We start from the raw sequence: 12,440 nt of genomic DNA on the forward strand, positions 1-12,440 counted from the left end.
ATTATTATTTTGTAATTTAAAGGTATCTCCATATGTTATAGGCCCTTCAAAATTTCTGTGGGGGGGGGGGTTATCTTCATTATACACTTGCCAGAGTCAGTTTCTTTTTCTAAGAGAACAAATCATAATGAATAGGATTGTTAGTACATAAAAGTACCCAAATAAAGAGATCTGATATACTGCAGTCAAGGGGCAACTGGCTGGCTCAGCTCAGTCAGTAGAGCCTGTAATTCTTATCTCAGGACCATGAGTTTGAGCCCCGTGGTGGGTGTAGAGATTACTTAAAAAGATAGAAACTTAAGGGGCACCTGGGTGGCTCAGTGGGTTGAGGCCTCTGCCTTCAGCTCAGGTCATGATTCCGGGGTCCTGGGATTGAGCCCCGCTCTCTGCTCAGCAGGGAGCCTGCTTCCTCCTCTCTCTCTTCCTGTCTCTCTGCCTACTTGTAATCTCTGTCTGTCAAATAAATAAATAAATAAATAAATCTTAAAAAAAAAAAAAGATAAAAACTTAATACATATATATATGGCAATTTAAAAAATCATCCAAATAAAGGCCTTAATAATTAATAACCTTAATGTCAATAAAATTCAGCACAAATATAAATATAGCTCTGAAGAAACACAAAATATCAACAGTGCTCATACTGATGATAGGATTAAACATGGGATTTTAGGGGCGCCTGGGTGGCTCAGTGGGTTAGGCCACTGCCTTCGGCTCAGGTCATGATCTCAGGGTCCTGAGATCGAGTACCGCATCGGGCTCTCCGCTCAGCGGGGAGCCTGCTTCCCTCTCTCTCTCTCTGCCTGCCTCTCCGTCTACTTGTAATCTCAGTAGAGAGATTTCTCTCTGTCAAATAAATACATAAAATCTTTAAAAAAAAAAAAACATGGGATTTTAACGTTTGTTGATATTTCCAATTTTTATAATATATGAAAATAAATATGAATTTTAAAAATTAAATATTTACAAACCAGATTTTATAAACTAGAAGCTTGGAGTAAATATTTCTCAAACTTCTGAACACAGAAGAGCAGAGAGAAGGCCCACCCCAGAATACAGAAATAAGTTTTATTATAGTTCTCACGTGTTCTCCATTTACATGATACTAATTTCATAGAAATTGGTTTAAGTCTTATTTTCATTATAATGTATCCCCTCTGACCTCTTACTGCATGTGCCCAAGTACTCAAATTGGCTGCGATCAGTTTATCATACTAACATTAAAGTTTAAGTGAGGGAAAAAATCAGGTTACAACATATATATATATGTATGTGTGTGTATCTATATCTATATAGATATTAGGAGTCATAGTGAATACAAATGTACATATTTCATCTAAGATCATCAGTTATAACTTTCATTTTATATTCCACTAAAAAATTATCTATCATAATACAATTGAATTTTATTTCATACTCATTGCAACAATTTTTTTTTTAAGATTTTTATTTATTTATTTGACAGAGAGAGATCACAAGCAGGCAGAGAGGCAGGCAGAGAGAGAGAGAGAGGGACTTGATCCCAGGACCCCGAGATCATAACCCGAGCTGAAGGCAGCGGCTTAACCCACTGAGCCACCCAGGCGCCCCTCATTGCAACAATTTCTAAATTTAGACAGATTTTATCGTGTTTCATGATACTATTTCCATGTGTTCCATGTCACTGTGTGTACACAATAGCTCAACTTTTTAATACCAAATCCTGGTAGATACATCTTGAAAGCATTTAATTCACGTAGCAACAACAATCACAAGTACTTCTGTCACAAGTAATCTTAAGTGAACTCATACAACCATTAAAACCCAGGACACACATGCACAGAGAGTTAGCTACAACATGATATCTGCCAGAATGCACAGCAGATATAAGAATATCTGAATTCCAGGGGCACCTGGGTGGCTCAGTGGGTTAAAGCCTCTGCCTTCAGCTCTGGTCATAATCTCAGGGTTCTGGGATCGAGCCCCACATTGGGCTCTCTGCTCAGCAGGGAGCTTGTTTCCTCCTCTTTCTCTGCCTGCCTCTCTGCCTGCTTGTGATCTCTGTCAAATAAATAAATAAAATCTTAAAAAAAAAACTTAATTAAATGAGATGTTAATTTGAGGGAAGGAAATTAAAATGAGGGAAGGAAAAACTGCACCTTAGTATCAACAAAGAATTATTTTTTTTAAAGATTTTATTTATTTATTTGACAGAGATCACAAGAAGGCAGAGAGGCAGGCAGAGAGAGAGGGGGAAGCAGGCTCCCTGCTGAGCAGAGAGCCCGATGCAGGGGCTCCACCCCAGAACCCAGGGATCATGACCTGAGCCAAAGGCAGAGGCTTTAACCCACTGAGCCACCCAGGCGCCCCAACAAAGAATTATTTTAATATAACATCTATAGGGGATGCGATTCTGAGTAATGTCTTCTTAGCACCTTTCATATATTTCATTTTATTTTAGTCAGTACATACTGTTTGATAATTTGAAAAGTATCTTGGCTTTTGTTTTTTAAGTCCCTTCTTTCCTTGGGCTCTGTGTATTGACTCTCTAGCCTGATCATAATCAAACAGTTAGGAATCAAAACAGCCATACCGTAAGATGCTGATCAACTACAAGATTATCTTGATTAGGTTTGTGGGATTTGAGGTAGGAAAGCAGGACAGAATAAGTAAAGGTGAGAAGGAGGAAGATACAAAAAATAATAATAATAATAAATAAAAAGCTAGGGAGACTTAGGAACTATTTACAGTTTAGCCTTGAACCATTCTTCATCACTATGGCTGAGCAGGGTCCAATCTGCCTACAGTTTGTGACTTGCACATCACAACCTAGAAAGAGTACTACAGACCACTGGGCAACCCAGGAGGCACGTCATTCATTATTCTGACACCCGTTCATTTTATCATTTACTTTTTCCTCCAGAGAATAGAGTGGGGGATGTAAAAGGTGGGGGAATCAGTACAGGGAGAAGGAGGGAGGCTGGGCTACCTACACAGTGGAGTGTGCTAAGGGGAAATGAATAAATAGATTTTAATTGAAGATTCTGATTAAGTATGTTCTAGTTCCTCCATACTTCATTCTATTAAAGACTAACCTCAATTGAACTCATATTTTTAGCCTAGATGCAGTGCTCTGACTCAATTCCATGCACTGAAGATTCAACGTTCACCTGAAACCACAGTTCCCACACACCCACCCATGCCCACTCCCCACCAACTCAGTCAGATTCTAAGGAAAGAGGTTTGGCCAAGGGAAAATGAAACCATATGCCATTTCCTCTACGAAGAGAGGAATTTCACTTTCCTGTTACACCCAGAATTGCTCTCAAGAATAGAAAAGAATCCTTCCTGGCTCAATGCAGAAGGCACCCTTGATGGAACATCTCCCTGGGCATCTGTCAGCCCAACCCACACCTATTCTATGGATGCCCCAGCACTTGGCCCTTTGAATTCCTTTGTCATTTTAGCTAATACAGCTGTCATTAGACTTTACCCCAAAAAAGACACAGAGAAGATATTCTTGAATATCATCATGGTATCTTAAAATACAATGTTCAAAAATCATTCACACAAATGAGATGGGTATTTCTGAGTCTAGAAGTTAAACTGTTTAAATAAAACTCCTCAGGGAACTTTCACAAAACCCTAGACATTAGAACCAAGAGCCAATCCATTTTAAAAGGGTCTGTGTGAATACCGGAATGAGACAGTAAGGCTCAGTTCGTTTTTTAAAGCCTCAACTCAACAGTGAGTCAAACATTGCTCTCCACTTCGGTCAGGTAGTTTTTGAGTGTCAGAAAGGGACACAGAGAGCTGAAGTCCAGTGCGTGGGGACTTACATAAAGAGGTACTTCGCCGCAGCTCAACTCCATGGCTTCTGCATCTGCAAAGAAGATAATGAATGAGAACTGTTACTCCAGGAGGCACTGTAACCAACCTGCACCCCTATGTCCTGCCTGGCAGTGACCGACACCTGGGGAGGAAGGACCATGGGTATTTGACAGACAGAGATCACGAGTAGGCAGAGAGGCAGGCAGAGAGAGAGAAACTACTTTTGATAAGAATACAGACTTAATCTGAAGACCAGATTACTTCTTTAACAAAAACTGCAGACACAAAGTCATGAACAACAGAAAAGAGATTCTAGCTATATAAAATACCCTCCCCCTTTCTTCTCTCACATTAATGTGCACACATAAGGAAAACTTATCAACCCCAGATATTATCCTGATAGCTCTCAAAAGAGAAATATTTCAAAAAGCCAAGAAAGTCAACAAGTCCAAAGTTTTACCTTCATTAACTCCTAAAGGTTAGAATCTACCTTGGTCTGAATGAGGCAGGAGACCTCAGTGACAAGACAGTTCTTTGCCTCTCCTCCAGAAGGCCAAAGACTTCTGTCTCATGGTCACACGTCAGGTATGCACTCCACTGTTACCAACCTCCCCACCAGTTGCATGCATCTTATCTGCCTCTGGGTATGCGTACCCTTAAAAACCCATACCCAGAAACAACCTTGAAGCTTAATTTTAAAATTTATTTAAAATAAAAAAAAAAAAAGCTAGCACCATTCCAAAAGGAGTTCACTGAAAACGTACAGGGGGCCAACCATTACACAAAGATGATCAGGAAGTGGTCCAGCCCTCAAAAACCTCAGCTTAACAAGGAAGACCAAAAAAGGGAAGAGTAGGCTGCGTGAGAATTCTGCAAGGGTCAGACAGGGAGACCCAACCACCACCCAAGTTCTGCCTCTGGGTCGCAGGTGAAACTCTAGCAATACTGCCTCAGGGACATCTGGTAGGGCCACAGGCATATAGCAACCTGAACTGTGACATTTAGTACGGTATTACCCCAAGTAGACACTAGGCAAGAAGGAAAATACTCGAAGTTCTTTTTTTTTTCTTTTAATAAAAACCTTTAACTTCAGTTTTATTAATACTTCATACACATGCTGCCACTGGCACCCTCTCAGGTCACAAGTTATATTTCCTAAGTCATCCTCAGAGAACACCAAACGTCAAACAAGCTTATTTTCCACACATCGTACCCTGTGGCAGTTTATGCAGACCTACTTGAGTGGGCTTATATATTATAATCAATTCTTAATGAAACTAACCTCATAAACTGGATGAATGGCTTAAGGATTCTAGGACAGAAACTTCAAATTAAAGATAATACTAATAAGAATATGACAAATGAGACTCTCATTCCTAAGTATGAATTATTCATCAACTACAAATTAAAAATGACTAAGAACAACAAATAGATAGCCCTCCCCCAAAATCTGCCATCAAGTATGTATTTAAATATGAAAATATACCCAACAGCATATACCATGACCTCCTACCCTAAAGTCATACTATGCTTCAAGGTATCCGCAATTTTTTACCTCTGTTTACAATCATGCCATACACAATTTCAATCCATCAAAAAAATTTCACTAAACTTGATAAAATTAGATCTTTGTGAAATTTCTACTTAATATCAAAAGAAGTATATTCTACAGTAAATGTGATTTTAAAATGAATGAAATACACAGAGAATAATAAAATCAAAATGTATTCCTTTATGAGCAAAACTCTGAACACTCCTGAATAGTCTGATAAGTTTTACAAGCTGTGTGACAGGTTTGCCATGTACTCATAAAACACAGATGTTTTCCCTTACTCAGCTTTTTATACTTTGTCTTGATGATACATCTAAAAGAAACTACTATTTTAAAAAAATATATTTTACTTATTTATTTGACAGACAGAGATCACAAGTAGTCAGAGAGGCAGGCAGAGAGAGAGAGGAGCAATCAGGCTCCCTGCTAAGTAGAGAGTCTGATGCGGTGCTTGATCCCAGGACCATGGGATCATGACCTGAGCAGAAGGCAGAGGCTTTAACCCACTGAACCACCCAGGTGCCCCCTAAAGAAACTACTTTTGATGAGAATACACACTTAATCTGAAGACCAGATTACTTCTTTAACAAAAAGTAATCTTGTAGGGGCATCTGGGTGGCTCAGTTGGCTAGGCATCTGACTTGGGCTCAGGTCATGATCCTGGGGTCCTGGGACCCAGCCCCACATTAGGCTCCCTGCTCAGCAGTCTCTTTCTCTCCACTTCCACTCCCCCTGCTTGTGTTGCCTCTCTGGCTGTCTCTCTCTCTCTGTCAAATAAATAAATAAAATCTTCACCCCCCCCCAAAAAAGGCATGATGAGCTAAAGATACCCGTTCCTTCTGTAAATATTAGAATCATAATATGACTATAGAATAATAATAGAAAAGGGACACCTTGTTGGCTCAGTCAGTTAAGCATCTGTCTTCACCTCAGGTCATGATCCCAGAGTCCTGGGATCCCAGAGTCCTGGGATCCCAGAGTCCTGGGATCAAGTCCTACACTGGGCTCCCTGCTCAGCTGGGAGCCTGCTTTTCCTTCTCCCTTTAACCCCTACTCCTGCTTGGGCTATCAGTGGTACACGCTCTCGCTCTCTCACTCTCTCTCTTTCAAATGAATTTTTTAAATCTTGGAAAAAAAAGTAATGTTCTCTAGGAAAACCATTCAACCACAACCAATGGTAGGGCAGCTGCTTGGATAAGAAGCTTAAAAAGTACCATGAGTGAAATTTGTTCACTGTGTCATCCATAGAAAACATATGGTAATGAACTTTAAACTGAAAACCTGCAGAGTTCCTCAGTACATCAGTCATGATTAATTTTATAGGAGTAAGTAACACCTTCAAACTAGGAAAAAAAAAAAAAGAATTTCAAACATGGTCCAATCTTGGCAATTTCCGCCATGGGATGGGAAAGGATCATAAAAATCCATATACACCAAGTGAGGTATATTGGTTATACTGTGGCTAAGTACTTTTTAAAAATGTCAAACATGTACTAAATAATTTTCTCTTTCTAAAATAGAAGATTCTGGTTTTTCTAAGAAAAGTGGATATTTATGACATGTCTTTGAAAACATTCATTTTTCCAAATAAATAGCCTGTTCCATCAAGAGGGGATAATATTTTAGTAAGTGAAAAATATCTCAAAGGAAATTCAGGATATGGATAGTTTATGCTATCATAACATTTTGAAAAAGAGTATTAGTACATGTTATCATTGCTTGGTGACTTTGTAATTAAAGCTTGCAACCTAATGAAGCCTTCACATCTACAGGCTTTAAATTCTTGGAAAAATAAAAAAGCTTTCGAATCTATATAAATCTTTCAAAACAAATGTTTCACAGGTTTTCTAGTTTAAAAATGTGACAAGATCTAAGTGATAGGAGGACTGAGTGACATCAGCGAAGATGGGAGTTTGCAGTCACTTTTTTTTTGTTTTTTGACAGACAGGAGATCCCAAGTAGGTAGAGAGGCAGACAGAGAGAGAGGAGGTAGCAGGCTCCCTGCTAAGCAGAGAGCCCGACATGGGGCTTGATCCCAGGACACTGGAATCATGACCCGAGCCAAAGGCAGAGGCTTTAACCCACTGAGTCACCCAAGAGCCCCTGCAGTCACTTTTAACATTAGGAAACTTGTGTAATTAGTGGATGGGATTATTTGACAGACAGAGATCACAAGTAGGCAGAGAGGCAGGCAGAGAGAGGGGGGGGGAAGCAGGCTCCCCGCTGAGCAGAGAGCCTGATGCAGGTCTCGATCCCAGGACCCTGAGATCATGACCCAAGCTGAAGGCAGAGGCCTCAACCCACTGAGCCACCCAGGCGCCCCAAAACCCCAGTTTTTTAAGTGTAGCCAGCACTGTACTTGCATTTGAATATATGTATCATAAAGAGGTTATCTGGTTCAGCTATGACACTCATTAAATCCAATTTAAAAGTAAAAGTGCTTTGAACCAGACATTCAAACTGAAGGGTTACATGGTATTACTAAACCAACAAAAGAATCATCCATGTGTCTCATTACTTTCACTGACATGTATTATATATCAGTGTTCTCAGTGAAAACATAAAGGGTTATGAGTTACACTTAACCTTCGTAGCCTTCTTATAAAAAAGATTTTATTTGTCAGAGAGGGTGAGAATGAGCACAAGCAAGGGGAGTGGCAGGCAGAGGAGCCTGATGTGGGACTTGATAGGACTTGAGCAGTAGGCAGACAGGACAGAGTGAGCCACCCAGGTGTCCCTAATCTTCATAGCTTTTTAAATTTGGGGTAGGTTTTAGAAAATATACTGTTGCAGTAGTACAATTTACAAATAAATATAATAAGGATACATGGAATTTTTTGGTTTTTGTTTCACTTAGAGTATATTTGGTGGATCTGCTCCTATTAAAAAAGCATTTTGGGGCACCTGGGAGGCTCAGTGGGTTAAAGCCTCTGCCTTTGGCTCAAGTCATAATCTCTGGGTCCTGGGATCGAGCCCCGTATCGGGTTCTCTGCTCAGCAGGAAGCCTGCTTCCTCCTCTCTCTCTGCCTGCCTCCCTGCCTCCTCCTGATTTCTGTCAAATAAACATATAACATCTTAAAAAAAAAAAAAAGGCATTTCTCCCCACTTATCAGGCCATGAGTAGTCTTCACAGTGGTTTCCATGCAGGCTTAGTAGACTAAGGAACGAATGGAGTGTGCCCAGCACGCCAGAGCTGGAGATGAGGTTTACCTAGCAGGAAGGCACATGGAAGTTGGACTGCAGGGTAGAAGGTGGCATCAAACCACTTTAAAGCTACCAAGGATCCAGTTTCGCTACAGTTTTCATTATGTCATTATGATGCCAGCTACATCAAGTGACGGCTTCCAAGCAGCATTATACTATGATCTCAGACTAAAGGTTAACATCAAGGGCTAGACAACATGTCCTCTCTACTCTACCTTACATACTGAAGAACTCAGATTTCATTATCCTGCCTACTCTAATTTTTGCCATTTTTCCATACCTCTAACAACCATTTTGAACAGCAAAGGTTTTGTTTTTGAAAGAAAAGACTTTTCACTCCTTTTAAAAATAAACTAAAACTGAAGTCCCCACAATTATCCTCCTTGGTCGCTCTCAGCATTTCTTAGTTGAGCTGGAGAGAGAATAATTGGTGTCAAGTATATTATATGCTCAATAAAATATGTAACTTCAAACTGATTAGGTATAAAAATCCATATTCTCATTTGAATTTTTCCAAAACTGATCCTTACAAGACCTGCACTCACTTGCATAGGTACATGACTAAACCATGCCTTGCCTCCCTTTACATCAAGTTTAAGTACAGAACCTGTTTGTATTTGCTACACAAGTATATAACTGCCCACATTCTACACACACTAGCTGTTCACTACACAGATCTTAGGCTCTATACCTCATTTCCCAATGCTTGACTTCATCTGCAATTTCAAAAACTCTCAGACAAAAACAAACAAACAAACAAACAAAAAAACCCTCTCAGACACAAGTAGGTCTTTTTTAGTTTTGGGGGTTTTTTCCCCCTGAAAACTTAAGGCCAAAGTATTTCCAGTCTTTCTGGCAGACACCAGAGAATGATTTGGGGTACACAGCCACAATTTTTAAGTTTAATTCCAAAACAGGGGGGGGGTATCTTATGAAAATAACATCAAGATACAAAATCTTCAGTATTTCAGATGTATTAGAAAGAATACCTAATATTCAGAATAATCATTTGCTAGTTACTTCTAATAAAAGTTACACCACTTAAAAGGTGAAAAGAATATTCCAAATTAAAAATAAAAGAAAATGTAACATTCAACTTACACAGAAAATAACCATTCTTGACTTTATGGAATTCTGGGTTTCTCCACATAAAACCCATGACTTTATCTTTGAAGATGCCCCAAATCCTTGACTTGTATACCTCTTACAAGACCTAATAACAAATAATGGTCAACTGTTTATTAATACTATCAGGAACTACATTTGGAAGGCTAACAATGTGGCTAAGGCAGGGTGCTACATGTTTTACAAACATCTCATAGAATCCTCACAGTAGCCCTGAGAGCAATGTACAGGGGTCTTACCTACCTGAAACTTTACAAATCTCTATAGTTACAAGGTTACACTGAAGCAAAAGTTACCTAAACTAAAAGTAATTGTTTGGTCAACTGACCACCTGGAAGATGAGGAGCTACTCCCTCCCACCTTTTGTCTTCACCACACTCACCCCTATTTAACGCTACTATCCCTTCTCCACACAGTCCTCCTAGTACTTCAGATGTTTTCTAGCTACTTATTTCGGTCTTGATGTGGTTACAGAACTCATAAATAAAAGACATATCAACCTAAGATAAAATTGGAAATCTTGGGGTTTTTTTAAGATGAAATAAGATTAGATAAAATGGAGGATAGTATTTTTGAGTATTGGGGAAACTCCTCAAATCATGAAACCATTAAGAAGTGAAAAGGGGATCATAATGAGATAAAGGCTTAAAGATAATCTCAGTATTGGGGCGCCTGGGTGGCTCAGTGGGTTAAAGCCTCTGCCTTCGGCTCAGGTCATGATCTCAGGGCCCTGGGATGGAGCCCCCACATCAGGCTCTCTGCTTGGCAGGGAGCCTGCTTCTCCCTCTCTCTCTGCCTGCTTGTGATCTCCGTCTGTCAAATAAATAAATAAATAAATGATAATCTCAGTATTAAAGGAAGAAGAGCACATCCTCCTCCCTATCCTATGAGAAAACAGACAAACTTCTTAAGTATTTCTAGTAGAAATAACTCTTTGGGGAGCCTGGGTGGCTTAGTCGGTTAAGGGGCAGACTCCTGATTGCAGCTCAGGTCATGATCTCAGGGTTGTGTGATCAAGCCCCACGTGGGGCTCCACACTCAGAGCAGTGTCTACTTGAGTTTCTCTCTCTCCTTCACCCTCTGCCCCTCCCCCCTTCTCCTCCTCTCTCTAAAACAAATAAATCTTAAAAAGACCAAAAAAAAAAAAAACCACCCCATACTAGTGCTTTGAAAAATCAAATGCGACAGCATAAATTTTGTCAGAAAATCTCACAACCCCCCACCACCCACCATCGCTCTCTCCCTCTCTTCCCCTCCCCTCTCTCTCTCTCTCTCTCTCTCTCTCACACACACACACACACACACACTTCACTTTACGTTCCTCCTAAGAGAAAGAATTAGAGGCTGAAAGCTGGACTTGTACAAGGTCACCCTGAGCATGACAGAGCAGAGAGTGAAGCTTCCTGCTTCAAGAGTCTGGACTGGTAACCACGATGCTCTGCTGTGTGCTAGCCACAGAAATCAAACACCACATTCTATAAACAATACTCATTTTCCTAATTCTGGTTTCATTTTCAAGAAAGTAGAACCCCAGGCCCATCTTTTTCCCACCACTGTTTCCCATAAGATCTTGGTCCCCATTTTTAAAAAGATTCACTTTACACACCTCACTGATACCTGCTCTCCCCCTGAAAGAGGACGTCCAGTGTTGCCATCTCCACTTTACAGGAGTTAAAAAAAAAAAAAAAATCAGGCACCTGGGTGGCTCAGTCATTAAGTGTCTGCCTTCGGATTAGGTCATGATTCCAGGGTCCCGGGATTGAGCCGTGCATCAGGCTGCCTGCTGCTCAGCAGGAAGCCTGCTTCTCCCTCTCCCACTGCCCCCTGCTCGTGTTCCCTCTCTCGCTGTGTCTCTCTCAGTCGAATAAATAAATAAAATCTGGAAGAAGAAAAAAAAAAGCAGCTCAGTAAAATCGCACCACTTTGCCAAGATCAAGCCGCTGGAAGTGGCCAAACTGGGTGTGAATCCAGCCTGTGTAATGGGTCCAACCCAAACTCTGCTTAGCCTCAGCACAAGGGCCTTTTGTAACATAAATATGGTCTCAAAGATAGCAATCCGTTTGGCTGAAAAGTAGCAAACACCTGGTATGAGTAACATCTCAGGAAAGGCTCCCTATGAACACCAGCTCTGCCCTCTTCCAACAGTGTGACTCGGGCCCAGGACTTCAGCTCCCTGGGGCAGTCTCTCCTCTGTCAGCAGTAACGGTTAAGAGTGCCCATCTCGGAAGACTACTGAGAGGACTGAGATTTGACACAAACAACAGAAAATACTTAGTGGCTATCACAAGCACTCCAAGGCTAGCTGCAGTTATTACACTTAGATAAACAGATTTTTAAGCACTTGAATATTTCGAATGACTTCTAAATATCAGACTGATCAAAATGACTCAGCAGGCACGGAGGCCAGGCCCAGCTGAAAGAGATCCACCCAGCTCAGCCTCACCCCAGCCCAGAGGAACCTCCCAGCATCAAGAATTCCGAATGGCATCATACCAGATAAGTCCGGGATTTTACAGAGCTGACTATTACCCCGAAGGTGGGAAAACTCAAAGGATGGAGCTGTTAACTCCTGGGACAACTCGACTGCCATGTTGTTTGAAACCTTCACTTGGAAATGTTGATTCATGGCTCCGTAAACAAACCTAGGAGTGTAGAATTCTAACTGCATTTCACAGCTAGTCTGCTAACTGGAGAAGGAGGAAAGAACACATCAACGACAGGGAGATAACGCCAAGTCTAAGGAAAAGCA

The 12,440-nt window shown here is 40.7% G+C and overlaps 1 protein-coding gene across 7 annotated transcripts in view; it reads right to left on the reverse strand.

The window, feature by feature from the left end:
• Positions 1-12,440, reverse strand: part of ARHGEF28 (Rho guanine nucleotide exchange factor 28) — a 314,268-nt gene that overhangs the window by 244,694 nt on the left and 57,134 nt on the right. For all 7 annotated transcript variants that reach the window (XR_001181930.2, XR_006604999.1, XM_013063682.2 and 4 more), the window contains one exon: positions 3,819-3,862. Coding sequence is in view for 5 of the 7 variants with exons in the window: in XM_013063682.2 (XP_012919136.2) it covers positions 3,819-3,862 (44 nt within the window). In the remaining 2 variants the exon portion in view is untranslated. The remainder of the gene's footprint in view (positions 1-3,818; positions 3,863-12,440) is intronic.

The sequence above is a fragment of the Mustela putorius genome, unplaced genomic scaffold (genome assembly GCF_011764305.1).
Source record: "Mustela putorius furo isolate JIRA1106 unplaced genomic scaffold, ASM1176430v1.1 tig00537350_pilon_pilon_pilon, whole genome shotgun sequence".
NCBI lineage: Eukaryota > Metazoa > Chordata > Mammalia > Carnivora > Mustelidae > Mustela > Mustela putorius.